Consider the following 15,566-nt stretch of genomic DNA (forward strand, 5'->3'; position numbering starts at 1 on the left):
GATCAAACCGATCCATTCTGAAGGAAATCAGCCCTGAGTGCTCACTGGAAGGACAGATCCTGAAGCTGAGGCTCCAATACTTTGGCCACCTCATGAGAAGAGAAGACTCCCTGGAAAAGACCCTGATGTTGGGAAAGATGGAGGGCACAAGGAGAAGGGGAGGACAGAGGACGAGATGGTTGGACAGTGGTCTCGAAGCTACCAGCATGAGTTTGCCCAAACTGCGGGAGGCAGTGGAAGACAGGAGTGCCTGGCGTGCTCTGGTCCATGGGGTCACGAAGAGTTGGACACGACTAAACAACTAAACAACAACATGCGCATTTGTGCAACCAGTGGCAGAGAATGCTCCAAACTCCACTAATGGAAGGCTCTTTAATCCAAGGGTCAGCTTCCATAAACAGAAGGGAAAGGAGGGGATTCTAGCTGTCAACTTTTCCCTTTTCTTGCGAGGAATTCTATTCGGAATAAGGGAATTTCCCTTCAAAAAAGGAAGACGTTGACAGCTATGTATCTGCAATCCCTGCACCCCCAGGGAATGGGGGCCATTTGGAACTGTGGGAGGCAACAGAAATTTAATACCTTCCCCCCCCCCCCCAGTCCCAGAAGCTTCCACTAGCCTCCAAAGAGCAGAGGATACAACCCATCTTTTTAAATTTCTAGTTTGAGTTTCTTTTTTCTTCTTCAATTTTTTTAAATTAATTTTCCACATTTATAACAGAAATTACCGTACATACAAAACACATAAAAAAGAGAAACACAGTACAATACTAAAGAAAAACAAGAAAAACACTTATTACTTCAAAGACCTAATTTAACTTTCATTGTTTACTGACTTCCTCAAATCCTCCCTAACTGAATTTCATTGTATCACATTGTAGCAGTTCTCCAAGATCATATTTCTAATAAAATTAACTCCTTCAATTCACTATCTTCTTCTCTTTTGAGTTTCACTGCATGATGTTGTATTTTCTGATGCATGCTGGCCTGAATGCTTTATTGGGTGGTATTCAACTAAGTTTTATTCAGATCAAACCCGGGAATCAGCTACATTAGCAAAGATACAGCGATTTGAATGCACTATAAACATGTAACACCTGATGGCGCCAGAGAGCAGGAGATTTTAAAACGCGACTTTCCATAGAGATTTCTTCCTTTTGTCATAACAATCTAATCTTTGACTTATTTACCGCGGTTTCCCCCCTGTGTCTAGATCCACCCCCAATGAACTTAATGGACCAAATATTCATTTTAGTAGAGGAACAGAAGTGCAAATGAGGTCGCTGTTGCATCACATTACACCCACTGGTGCGAATGAAATTTAGCATGATGTGGTGGTATATTGATTTTTTTAAAAATCCACAGTTCCCCAACCCAAGGATTACATGTTTATGAAGTTTAACCCCAAAAGACAACTCAGTGACCACAGCCTTCTCATTCTCTATTAAAACTTGCATATATTTTACCTTCTATGGAGGAATCAGCATTGATATAGGCCACGCCACGCTCCTGCAGTATTTTGACATTTTCCTACAATGGAAATGAAGAAAATGTTTGTTCATGTTCATGCCTAAAATATTTCTCCATTGTGAAAATGATGGACAGATGAAATTAGCTAAAATGTACAAAACAAATAATAAATGCTGGAAATGTAAGAGAAAAGAAGGTACTTTTTACCATATGTGGTGGGAATGTAAGAAAGTAAAAGACTTCTGGGAAATGATTTATAATGAGATTTTTAAAATGTTGAAATATACATTTGTAAAAAAACAAGAAGCTCTTTTACTAGGTATAGTAGGTACAGAGATTCACAAGCATGATTAAAAATTGTTTATATATGTGACAGCTGCAGCAAGAATAGTATTAGCCCAATTTCCTCAGCATTTTCCTTATCACAAAAAAATCTGATCTTTTTAGGACGTGCGTTTATTGTACAAGAGTTCCAAATCGGCTGTAACTATGCAGTCTGAACTGGGCACTACAGTGGTACCTTGCTTCTCAAACTTAATCCATTCCAGAAGTCTGTTCCAAAACCAAAGCGTTCCAAAACCAAGGCGCGCTTTCCCATAGAAAGTAATGCAAAACAGATTGATCCGTTCCAGACTTTTAAAAACGACCCCTAAAACAGCGATTTAACATGAATTTTTCTATCTAACGAGACCATTGATCCATAAAATGAAAGCAATAAACACTGCAGCCACACAATCAACCAACCAACCAACCAACCAATCAATCAATCAATCAGTAGCTGAACTGGGTTCCACACAGTCAGAAAAACAAAACAAAAAAAGCCGCAAAAAAGCAAAATAAATAGCAAAAACAGACAGACCTCAGCGTAACACTCAATACAGAAGTGTGGCACTCAAAACAGAAGCATAACACTCCAAACGGAACATATTTGGCTTCCGGAAAAAGTTCGCAAACCGCAACACTTACTTCCAGGTTTGCAGTGTTTGAGTTCCAAGTTGTTTGAGTACCAAGGCATTTGAGAAGCAAGGTACCACTGTATGTGAATGGATCCTACTCAGAGACAGCGACCACCTGGAAGTGTCGTTCCTATTGATTTACCTCAGCCCACTCTGTAGATCCTATCAAGCCAAACTCCTCAGCATCCCAGCTGGCAAATATCACCGTTCTCCTAGGCCTCCATCCTGCAGTTGAGATATTGAGAGCATCATTACAAACACAATATATTTGTTTATTAAAAACCATTTCTAAACCACTTAGCATTTCAAAAACCTCTTCAGCAGCGCATGACACGCGAGATATAAAAACCACTCTTGATTTAAAACAAAAATACAAATGGAAACCATAAAACAAAGGCAAATAAAATAAAACTAAAATAAAAGCACCTAAAACAGAAATTCAGGGGATTCATACATGAAACACAGGGTCCTGTCTTGTGGGTCAGGGGTGCCCTAGGCAAAAGGAGAAGGCTTTACAAGACATTTGAAGCAATGAACGGTTGCTGTGTCATGTATGGCAGAGGGAAGACATTCTGAAAGGGCATTCCACAGTATAGGGGCAGCAGCAAAAAAAATGGCCATTCTTGGGGTTCACTGCGGTGTGAGATTCTGTAGGGTGCGATGCCATGAATATAATTTCCCCGGAAATGATCTCACACCATAGCTGTCAACTTTTCCCTTTTCTTGCAAGGAATCCTATTCGAAATAAGGGAATTTCCCTTAAAAAAAGGAAAAGGTTGACAGCTATGCCAGGTCTATACAGGGGCAAGTGGTCTTTCAAGTCACCTGGTCCTGAGTTCTTAAGAAAATTATATGTTAAGTAGAAGACCTTGGCAGCTGATCAAAAGCCAGGAAAAACTTGGCACAGGTCATAGAATCATAGAATCATAGAGTTGGAAGAGACCACAAGGGCCATTGAGTCCAACCCCCTGCCAAGCAGGAAACACCATCAGAGCACTCCTGACATATGGTTGTCAGACTGACAGGGCGATAATTATTTGGGTCCTCTCTTTCCCCCTTTTTGAAAATAGGGACAACATTTGCCCTCCTCCAGTCTGCCGGGACTTCACCTGTTCTCCAGGAATTCTCAAAGATGACTGCCAGTGGTTCTGAGATCACATCTGCCAGTTCTTTTAATACTCTTGGATGCAGTTCATCTGGCCCTGGAGACTTGAATACATCTAAACTAGCCAAGTATTCTTGTACTATCTCCTTAGTTATTCTGGGCTGTGTTTCCTTTGCTGAATCATTTGCTCCAAATTCTTCAGGTGCAATATGTGTGTGTCTATGTCAGGGGTCAGCAAACTTTTTCAGCAGGGGGCTGGTTCACTGTCCCTCTGACCTTGTGGGGGGCTGGACTATATATATATATATTTTGGGGGGGATGAATGAATCCCTATGCCCCACAAATAACCCAGAGACACATTTTAAATAAAAGGGCACATTCTACTCGTGTAAAAACACGCTGATTCCCGGGCCGTCCACGGGCCAGATTTAGAAGGCGATTGGGCCAGATCCGGCCCCCAGGCCTTAGTTTGCCTACCCATGGTCTAGGTGTTTTAGACAACAGTCTGGCCACTGCATTCTGCGCCAGCACACTCTCTCTCTCTCTCTCTCTCTCTCACACACACACACACACACACACACAGCTCATCAGAGGATGAAGCTAGTGGTGAAAATAACCTTGAGGTAGGCCTTTTTCTGAGTGGGATCAGGACCAGAATTTAACAAGAGGGACCTGCAAGAGTATGTTTCAATGTATGCTCCTTGATTTGTTGTAAGAGGGAATTCCATTCAGGGTTGCGTGTCTACCAACCGTGCCTTCATCCAGGATACTACAAGCTGCAAGGACTTCAAGCAGAGCTTTCCACCATCACATCCCGTTTTGGGTTTGTTTGTATTCCTCTCCAACTGACAGTCAGCGTTCTGTGGCTACTGAATGGGCTCAGTTTCAGCGGACTAAGGCATATTTTTTTGGGAGGGGAAGTTTTGCCCTTCTGAAGTGCCTTTTGCAGATTTTTTGTACTACTGCCAATCTCAGGGTCCCTCAGGCATGTTGATTCCTCCTCCTATTATTGTTGTTGTTGTTGTTGTTGTTGTTGTTGTTGTTGTTGTTGTTGTTATTATTATTATTGTTGTTGTTGTTGTTATTATTTTTATTATACTGTCATATAACCGCAGGTTTCAGGGCAGTTCACAGGATAAAATCAGAATATAAAACCACAAAATACATAATCAAAATAACAACAACAACAACAACCCAATAACCTCCCCCCAAACCATTATAAAAAGGCCATGTTGTCAGTGTCCCATTTTGGCTACATTCCTATCAGCACTCACAACCTGAGCTTGCTATCAACTGGAGTGATTTGTATCATGCTTCTTTACCCATTAAGATGCCGTATTCTTCTGCAAAATGTTATTCACACCAAATCGAGCAAGTCCTTTGCAGTTCTGACTTGGTCGTTTAACAACAACAAGCCATTGTTCCTTAAAGCCTCTCCATCATCAATAAAACAATTCAAAGGCAAGACATTTGCATGCCCTGTTCTTTTCTGCTTGTCAGTCCTTGTGGCTGCTTAAATCCCATTGATTTCAGTCAGACCTGAGCAATCTCAGTGCATGCAGGATTGCCGCTGTTACAGGAAATAATGAAAAAAGACTGAAACCCTCTAAATTGCAAGGATTTTTGCTTCAATTTTTGTTTCGTTTTGGATTTTAGGAAGCTTCCTTATACCAAAGCAGACCATTGTTCCATCTACCCCAGCATTGTCTGCACTGACTGGCAGCAGCTCTGCGGGATTTTAGGCAGGAGTATCTCCCAGCCCTACCTAGAGATGCTGGGATTTGAACCCAGGACCTTCTGCTCTGCTGCTGAGCAGTGGCCTTCCCTTGCAAAGGTTCTGCATGTTGCTACATAACATTGCATATTAGATAGATCAAAAGACACACACAATATAGTAATAAAAATTAAAAAAAAATCTGTACCCAAAATCACATCCCCAAGATAGCCCAAACCAGAATAAATTATGTCTAAATAGGGGAAATCGCTCTAATGCGTTCTATTGTTATCAGTTATTCAGGTTGCAGAATTCAGGTCGTCCCCCTCCCCGAGCGCAGAATTTGAACTGCTGTCCTACAGAACTCATTTTACAAAGTGACAAACTAATAAACAGGAAAAAAAAACTATTTTGTAACAGTGTTTACACCAGGGGGTGGCAGGGAAGATGTAGATCATACAAGGATAAAAATGAGGAACCCTTCCCCCAACCTTACATTAGACGCCCAATCTTTACTATCCCAAATGAAGAATCATATATGCAAAACATCCCAGTGTACGGATTATAGGGTCCAAAAGGTGATTGGCTGCATGGCTGAATGTCTTGCATCCCACCCATACCAGTATTTTGCACCTGGATCCAGGAGGTCCCACAACCATGGGTGCCCATGAATGTCAGTAATTCGTTCTTCCATTGCTGGGCCACATGATTCCATGTTTACATTCCATACTGCTTCAAGTGTGGGAATGGAACTCAGACTAGAGAACTTCTGTTCTTTGTCCTTTTTGTTCTCTGCTCTCCGACAGAGAAGACGTGTGTGAGAGATGCTATTCACACCAGCCATGTTTTGTTGTTTTAATTTGCTATAAAGAATAAAATCGTGATGACACATTCCTTCACCGTCTGGCTACTTGCAGAACTCTGCTAAAGCGTGCACACAACTCCACTGGATGTGTGTCACAGTGTCGTCTGTACAGGGGACGTACAGAAAATGCTATGTGTTTAAGTTTTTTTCTGCTTCCCCTTCATAGACGACAGGTTATGGGCCCAGGCTCCTCCGGCATTTTGGCACAGCTACTCACCTTCAGTAGCAAGTAAAGCTCTGCTGGATGAAGTACAGTTGCCTCTGGTCTATTTTTTTGGAAACTCTGCTACATGTTTAAGTTTTTTCCTGCTCCCCCTTCATGCACAACAACTCAGCCCCTTCTTGGGGAATTTTGTGGGTGCTTGGGCATCCAGGGCCCCAGGGAGTTGGCACCTATGGCTGGGCTGGACTCAAGTAGCAAGTTCTGCTAGCAGAAGCCTAGGCTTTCCTCTCCATCTCCTCCTCCCTATGCACCCCTCAAAAATGCCTCAGGATAGGGGGTGGAAGAACCCGCAGAACAGCTCACAGGAAGACGAGATGTTGGGTGGATGGATGGATCCTTGAACCGACAGATTTTTAGGTTCTGCATTCTTCTTGTCTCACCTTGCTGCTTCAGCTTTCCAAAGCTTCGGACAATCTCATGAACGACAGCCGCTCCGCTCTGTGGGTCAATCCCACCAAAAACCCAAGAGTCTCGGTGGCCGCCTAGGATAACATACCTGTCTGGATCAATGGAATTGAGGATTAATTTTTTAATGGGCGCAATAAATCATGGCGAGTGTTCTACTTAAGGGCCCCTCTGAAGATAACCTGGAGCTAGAGATGAGAGGTTCTGACCATTTTGGTCTCCCTTTCTCATCCTTCCAATCTTTCGTTCCGTTCCCACATCAGTTTGCAATTTGATTTAAAAAGTCCTCATGAAAATTCACCAGCATTTTAGCGTCACTTTCCCCTAATGTACGTTTTTATATGTCGTTTTGTGTGATATACATATCTGCAGAGACATTCCCCCTAACAAATTGCATTTTTATAGGCTATGTTCAGTAATAAATGCATTTAAATGCACACTTCACCCCAGTATGTGCCTTTTTTCTGTAGCACATTTTTCTGTAGCTGGAGAAGTGTGCTTCAATTTGGAGACGTGTGAATTCTGAAGGATGGCTGGACTTTGGTTCCGTGATGAAAGGAGGAATAGCAGGATAAAAACAAATAAATAGACGTGGTTTTGACTAGACAGCCTTGCATGGCTCAAGACCTCGATATCTTTCAGAACATATCTTCAGAACATACCTACCCAGACCCTTCAATCTGAGGTCCCTCTTCCGACTCTGAGGGAAGTTTAAAGCGAGGGGGCCTTTTCAGTTGTGGCTCCCTGCATGTCTAATGCTGTCCCCAAAAAGGCACCAACGAGGTACCATCATTAATTTCCTTCAGCATCTTCTAGCCAGCATCTGATGGATTATGACAATTATGGTGTCTATGATAGTACTTTTTTGCCACTGAAGCATTTACTGTTGTTTCGCTGGATTTATTTTATAGGTTACTCTATGGCATTTGTTATTTTCCCCCAGTTTCTCTATGCTCTTAAAGTTACTTTAAGGCTTTTTACACGAACGCCTTGTGGGTTGAGCATTTCGGCTTGAGTGTTCCGGTTCGTAAACCTTTTTTAGAAGCCGAGCGGCTGACACGGCTTCCGATTGAGTGCAGGAAGCTCCTGCAGCCAATCGGAAGCCGTGCCTTGGTTTCTGAATGTTTTCGGAAGTCTAATGGGCTTCTGGAACAGATTCCATTCGAGAACCAAGGAAAAAATAGCATTATTATTAAAACAGGAGTCGGATCATTGGTCCATCTAGTCTGGAGGGCTGGCTAAATTTGAAGGACTTCCTGGATTTCAGGTGAAAGCCTTTCTTATCTCTACACAGGAATGCCAGGGGCATTTATCATACAAACCATGCATTCTACCTCTGAACTACAACCCTGCCGCTGGCTTGATCCCACAGAGAGCATGAGCAAGGGAATGGCTTTACCTGGCTCTGTTGCACCTTGAAGAGTACCGATCACGTTGTAAATTCTTCTTACTTCTTTGATGCTGTGGACATGCATTTTGACTTTGCTAATGCAAGTGCAATATATATAAAAAAAATCAAGTGTCAGGTTAAGAAATAAATGCATGTTTTAGACTTTAAGGTCAGAACGGATTAAGGCTAAAATTCTGCACAGTTATAGTCCTGTATAAATTACAAAATATCATTTTCAGAAGGTGGACTTAGTTTTAACACCAGATGAGAGCCACTTTTTTTTTTGAACCTGTGTGCTCATCTTTCTAGATGGAGTCCAACATGTAAGCATCCATCAGCGAAACAGAAATTGTTGGCAGGATGGATTCCCCTTCCCTCTGCAGTCCCCCCATCCCGCCCCACCCAAAGTGCTTTGAAGGGTTTGAGGTGACCATTTGAAGCAGATCTGAGGGGAAGGGGGTGCTGTGGGCTGCAGAGGGAAGAAAGAAAGCGGAAGTCCCAGCAATGATGAGGTCATACGCAAAACCAGCAACAATGAGGTCATATATATTTCCCTAGTGAGGGAATTCCAAAGTTGAGGGGCCACCACCGAGAAAACCCTGTTTATGTATCTGCTACTCTAGCATCTTCTATGGGTCAAAAAGGTAAAGGGTGCCCCTGTGGTCTAAACCACTGAGCCTCCTGGGCTTGCCGATCAGAAGGTCAGTGGTTCGAATCCTCGCAATGGAGTGAGCTCCCGTTGCTCTATCCCAGCTCCTGCCAACCTAGCAGTTCAAAAGCACGTCAGTGCAAGTAGATAAATAGGTACCACTGTGGTGGGAAGGTAAATGGCGTTTCTGTGCGCTCTGGCTTCCATCACGGTGTTCCATTGCACCAGAAGCAGTTTAGTCCTGCTGGCCATATGACCCACATGACACTGGCTCCCTCGGCCTGAAAGCGAGATGAGCACTGCAACCTCGCAGTTGCCTTTGACTGGACTTAACCATCCAGGGGTCCTTTACCTTTAACTTTCTACCAGTCAACCAGAAAGCAGGAGTACAAACACTGATCTTCTCAGTGGCTGCTCCCAGACTTAGAAACTCCCTCCCTACAGAAGTTATTGATTTGCTCCCTCCTTATTGTTCTTCTTCCAGCAAGTGAATATTTTTTTGTTCCAACAGGATTTTGGGAACTGACTGCTTTCCATTAAAGGGCTGCTGCCGTGCTGTTTTTTTAATTGTAATTATTGGTATGTTTTGAACAAGTTTTATATACGCACATCATTTTAATTCCATCAATATGTAATTGTATTTTAATGATTGATTTTTTTCCATGTTTTTAGTGGTAATTGAGTTTATATGTAAGCTGCCTTGAGTCCCGTCAGGAAAAAGGTGGCGTATAAGTAAATAAATAAAGTTCAGGTAGGCTCATACAAGTACAATAAGGTGGTCTTAAGGAGGGATCTTCGTTTGGTCCCAAACAAAGAGGATTGACAGACAGCCTTCATTACCCTAACCAACTAAACCTTTCTTATTCAGTGCAGGTTCTGTGGCTCCATTTTCCTATTGACCATTTACTCAACATCACAAGATTATATTCTCCTCCCACCTTTTTGAAGAACTTCCTATGAAGCCTGGCCCAACGTTGTAAGGCACAGAGAGGTTTCCCTTCCAGCTGTCATCTGGCGGGGGTGGCCCTCCCATGTCCCTGTTGGAAAAAGATAACATTACAGTTGGCATCCATCCGAGAAAGAAGTAGGAGCAATTGTTTGATCCTCCTTACAAAAATTCCAAAACTGAAGTAACTTCTGGCATGTAGGCTTCCAGAATATCCCCCCCCCCCCAAGTCCCTCTTTTGGCACTTCCATTTTGTAACTGCGAAACCCCAAAGGGTAATGATTGGCAAATAAAAATTGGAAGGCGAAAAGACTTCAGGCATAACCAACTTGGTCGTGGGTTGTTTTGTCTGGAAGATCACTTGCCAGCTGAGTGCCACAGGGTGGAAGACCTTGTTTCCTAGAATGCCTTCGGCTAGAGATGGGTGATCCACTAGGGCAGGGGTCTGCAACCTTTAAGACGAAAAGCGCCACTTGGACCCGTTTCCGAAGAAAAAAAAACTGGGAGCCGCAAAACTCGTCATTATAAAAATAACTTTTTTGTCACTTTTTATTATTTCTTTGTTTGACCCCTCAGAATTATTCCTCCTCATAGAAATAAACATTAAATTAACAAGTTACCTTTTTGTGTGTGTGTGTTCTTCACTCCCCTTCAAAACAGTGACCAGCGTACATGCCCCCTTTCAATGCAGTGACCAGCGTACATGCCCCTTACAATGTAACGGGCGGGCGGGCGGGAACGTGACGTCGGGACGGTGCATGACTAACGCACGCACCGCCCCCATGCGACGTCACAGCCAGTACAGCGCCCGCCACAGTGGGGAGTGTTGGGGCACACAATGTGCCTCCTCCCCTCACTAGTATCCGCCCCGGAGCCGCAGCAAAGGTGTAAAAGAGCCACATGCGGCTCCGGAGCGGCGGGTTGCAGACCCCTGCACTAGGAAGACCCATCTGCTGCAGAAGGATCAAGAGAGAAGAGGAAAACCCAAACTTACCAGCGACCATAAGGAACACAAGAACTTAAGAGGAGACTTCCTGGATCAATACAAATCCCTATCCAGTCCAGAATCATGTTCTCACAGCGACTGACCAAATGTCTATGGGGAGTCTGCAAGCAGGACCTGAATTCACCCTATTTGTGATCTCCAGCCAGGGGTGTACGAAGTGGGGGGTGGAGGGGGTGGTTCACCCCGGCACTGTGCTGGGGAGGGGTGAGAAGATGGCCCACTGCCTCCCCCCAGCTGTAGAGCGGCGAAGGATGCGCATGCAGTCAGTGTGGGTGCCATTCAGGGCGTGTCCACATAGTGTCCGTATGGGCTGCCGCTTGCGTACAGGCTGCCGCGCATGCGTCACCGGGCGGTTCATCTTTCCTCCGCCACTGTTTCCAGCAACTGGTATTCAGAGACCTACTGCTTCCAACAGAGGATGTGAAACACAGTCAGCATGGCAAGTAGCCACAGGAAATTGTCTAACCCTCTTACAAAACCACCTAAGTTGGTGGCCATCAGTACTTTTTGGAGGAGTGAAAGGAGGCAGTTTTGGAGGCATGGGATGGTTCCACTGGACACTATTGCTTTTGTCACAGGGACACCATACAATAATAATAATTTATTATTTATACCCCACCCATCTGGCTGAGTTTACCCAGCCACTCTGGGCTGCTTCCAATCAAGTGTTTAAAAATACAGCGTTAAATATTAAAAACTTCCCTAAACAGGGCTGCCTTCAGCTGCCTTTTAAAGATAAGATAGCTGCTTATTTCCTTCACATCTGAAGGGAGGGCGTTCCACAGGGCAGGCGCCACTACCGAGAAGGCCCTCTGTGTTGTGACCCGAGAAACAAGACCTTAGGAACCTCCAACACAGATTACTACAATGTACTCCTTGTGGATCTCCCCTTGAAGATAGTTCCCAAGCCATAGAATACCAATGCAGAACAGTGCATCGTTTTCCGCTTATTACTTTTTGAAGGAAAATCTGGAATGCAAAAGTCTGTAATGCAGAAACAAGCAAGGCAAAAGAAAAAGAAAGAAAAAAACCTGAAATGAAAAAGTAACTTTACGATTCCTGTATATATACAGTTTCCATATACAGGAGGAGGAGAAAACGAAGAAAATAACATAGGATTACAGCACACCAAAATAAGCTATATGGTTGCACATCATCTGTTGCAGTACAATAATAACCACTGGCCATTTTCCCAATGAAACTTTTACTTCCTTTGCCTGCCTTCTCTATATTTAATACTGTCAGTCATTTTCAACATAAATCTTGCTTTCACGGCCTATATTCTGCTCAATGGATCTCTGATTAATAGAGGGTACTTTTTGTCTGCACTTATGGCTGATTGCTTATCTATGTACAGCATTTGGCCAGCGCAGCAATCATTTCTCCATCTCCATCCAATACTTCACTTTTAAGATTGCCAAACAAGATAACTATCACAACAGGAGTTAATCAATATCCTTTCATTTTCTTGACATTGCTTCTTTTTTAAAAATATAAAAAATAAAAATACCAGCACACTTCCTCAAAATAAGTACAAAGTCAGCTCTTACGCCTCAATATACCCAATATTTATCTTCAACTTCTGGAAATAGGTAGCTCATTCTTTAAGATAGCAACTCAACAAGAGCCTTGTAGAAGCTTTTTTCATGATAAAGACGTGGAATTTTGGAAGGGACCAGCCACCAAACTCATTTCCATGTCTCATCAGAAATCCTCCCTCCAAAATCCCACTTCCATTTATTTTATTAAGGGCTGTGTGTATACTTCTGATTATGCCATAATTTTATACATTTCCTTAAGAAAATTCTGCTAGCACAGAATGGCGCATCACAGAATGGAGTTGGCTTCACAAAGAACATGTCTCACCAGTTTTAAAATATTTGCACTCCTTCCCTATTAACACCCAGACTCAAGCAACTTCCCCCTCTCTTTAATGGCTCGGGATCTTCATATCTAAGGGGAAAAACTTCTCTCTTTCACCTCCCTATATCCTCACACCATCAAATAAGGTCTTGATACAAATTTAGTAGTGTTCCAATGTCAGAACTGCTAAGGCACAGAGTAGGGCCTTTACTGCTGTGGTGCCACTCAGATGTCGAGTTCTCCCTAAAAGGGATAAATTGCCCTCCCTGTTTATGCCCTTCTGTGCCATAAGCAACATCAGAACATAAAAAAGAGCCTTCTGGATAAGGTATTTTGCCCATCTAGTCCAATATCCTGTTTTCACAGCAACCAACCAAATGTTTGTATATAATATTTTTTAAAAAATTCTTTTTTACAATTTAAAGCACTCATTTTTACATCCTTAAAATATCAATGACTCCCCTTCTTCTCTTTCCATGGTTCATTTTACATATCATAAATCATTGCCTATTTTACAGAAACTATACCATTCAGCATTCCATTATTACATCCATCATACCTTATTTACACTGTTGATCTTATCTTAATGCTGTCAGCATTAAGTTATACAGTTATTTCCCATATATTCAATAATTTTTTTTCCAATCTTCTCTAAACGTATGTTCTTCTTGTTCTCTTATTCTATACGTTAAGTCTGCAAGCTGCGCATATTCTGTCAACTTAAGTTGCCATTCTTCTTTGATTGGGACCTTGCTCATTTTCCATTTTGGGGCTAACAAAACACGGGCTGCAGTAGTGGCATACATAAATAACCTTTTTTGACACCTGGGGATTTCAGTCTGAATTATCCCCAAAAGAAAGGACTCTGTTTTTTTGGAGGGGGGGGAGGGGAAGTACTTTTAAACATGTTTTCAATTCATTATGGATCATTCCCCAGTACAGTCACACCTTGGATTACAGACGCTTCAATTTGCGTTTTTTTGGGTTACTTCCAGATTTCGATGGTTGCGCATGCGCAGAAGCGGCAAATTGCAACCCGCGCGTGCGCAGACGCACAGATGTGGGTTGTGAACACTGCGGGTTGTGAACGGGCATCCCGTTTAGATCACGTTCGCAACCCGAGCATCCACTGTACTCTTTTACCCTTTTACAAGTCTACCACATGTGAAAGAAGAAGAAGAAGAAGAAGAGTTTGGATTTGATATCCCGCTTTATCACTACCTGAAGGAGTCTCAAAGTGGCTAACATTCTCCTTTCCCTTCCTCCCCCACAACAAACACTCTGTGAGGTGAGTGGGGCTGAGAGACTTCAGAGAAGTGTGAGTAGCCCAAGGTCACCCAGCAGCTGCATGTGGAGGAGCAGGGAATCGAACCCGGTTCCCCAGATTACGAGTCTACTGCTCTTAACCACTACACCACACTGGCTCTCATTCCCTCAAACTCATTACATCTACAGCACTTATCTGATTCAGCCTTATACGTATTAGCAAGCCTACTCGGAGTTCAACACCATCTGTAAATCATTTTCAAGTAGGCCTCCTCCAAAGAGTAACATGCTGTGAACTTCAAATCGCTTTTCCAGAGTCCCCCCTTCCAGAGGTTAAAATCTATATCATGACCTATATCTATTGCCCAGTGTGTCATTGAGGCTTTGACAAGCTCGTCTTTTACTTCCCACTAGCAGCCAACCAAATCTCTGTGGGAAGACTGCAAGCAAAAATCTTCCTAGTGCAATAATGTGGCTGAGAACCATGTAGACATACATGGGCAAGATCACTCATGGCTCAGTTGGTAGAGCATGGGACTCTTAACGTAGGGGGTTGTGGATTCAAGCCCCACATTTGGTGAAAGATTGCTGAATCCCAGGGGGTTGAACTAGATGATCTTCAGCTTCCTTCCAACTAGCATTCTATGGCAACATAACGTATCTATGGGGCCGCCTCTCCTGGTATGCCCTGCAGAGGACCTTAAAGTCCATGAATAACCATAGTTTAGAGGTCCCGGGCCCTAAGGAAGTTAGACTATCCAGGGCCAGGGCCTTTTCAGTGATGGCTCCGACCTGGTGGAATGCTCTGTCCCATGAGACTAGGGCCCTGCAGGATTTAACCTCCTTCCGTCAGGCCTCTAAGACAGAATTGAATTCAGCCTGATCATTTATTTCCCTTCTCTTCCCTCCCCTTTTATGAAGATCACCCGCTCTGAGACCCCACAGCTAATTTCCCCCTGGCCTCTTCCCTGGCCCAAGTAGGACCAATTCAGCCAGCTAGCCCTGGTGACTATCTAATGCTTATTTCCCCTAAACTGATTTTTGAATTTTATTGTTATTCATGTTTTTATACTGTATTTTATGCTGCTTTTATAATTAAGTGTTTTAAATTTTTTGTTAGCTGCCCTGAGCCCGGTTTTTGAACCGGGAAGGGCGGGGTATAAATAAAAAATTATTATTATTATAATAACATAACCCAATGCATGTCTAAGTGAGAAAGAAATCCCACAGTGGTCAATAGTTTGCTTCCTAAGAAGCAGGTTTAGCATTATAGCTTAAACTGGGGCAGGGGGCAGCGCCTAGGATGGAGTTGCAGAAAAGGGGCTGTGAGTTACACAATGAACCACATACTTCAAGACTTGCCACAGTGAGAATAAAGTTCACAATCCGTTTAGGAAAAGAGGGGAATGTGTTCTTTGAAATATGTTTGAGAACTTCATCTCCCAAGCTGCTAGGACAGCTCAGTCGGTAAAGCATGAGACTCTTCATCTTAAAATCATGACTCTTGGGGTTTACAATTCTATGATTCTATTACCTTTTTGTTTGCTATATTAAGCCCTGGTTTCCTCTCCCACCCCTTGACTTTCTCTCTTTTTGGCTCAAGGTTTCTGCCTTTGTAAGACAAGGAAAAGTGGGGAAAGGCTGAAAAACATGTACCAGCACAGAGTGTTCTCTTAATGTTTTTTTTTTTTTAAAAAAGAATGATCTCTCT

At 43.0% G+C, this 15,566-nt stretch overlaps 1 protein-coding gene across 3 annotated transcripts in view; it reads right to left on the bottom strand.

The window, feature by feature from the left end:
* LOC310705111 (glutamate carboxypeptidase 2-like) overlaps nt 1-15,566 on the bottom strand; it is a 53,243-nt gene that overhangs the window by 16,208 nt on the left and 21,469 nt on the right. For all 3 annotated transcript variants that reach the window (XM_083499555.1, XM_083499557.1, XM_083499556.1), the window contains exons 8-12: nt 9,713-9,811; nt 8,135-8,220; nt 6,711-6,830; nt 2,566-2,648; nt 1,464-1,527 (exon numbers count right to left, since the gene is read on the bottom strand). In XM_083499555.1, coding sequence (XP_083355681.1) covers nt 1,464-1,527; nt 2,566-2,648; nt 6,711-6,830; nt 8,135-8,220; nt 9,713-9,811 — 452 coding nt within the window. The remainder of the gene's footprint in view (nt 1-1,463; nt 1,528-2,565; nt 2,649-6,710; nt 6,831-8,134; nt 8,221-9,712; nt 9,812-15,566) is intronic.

This window comes from Podarcis liolepis (assembly GCF_965112155.1).
Source record: "Podarcis liolepis genome assembly, chromosome: 4".
Lineage (NCBI taxonomy): Eukaryota > Metazoa > Chordata > Lepidosauria > Squamata > Lacertidae > Podarcis > Podarcis liolepis.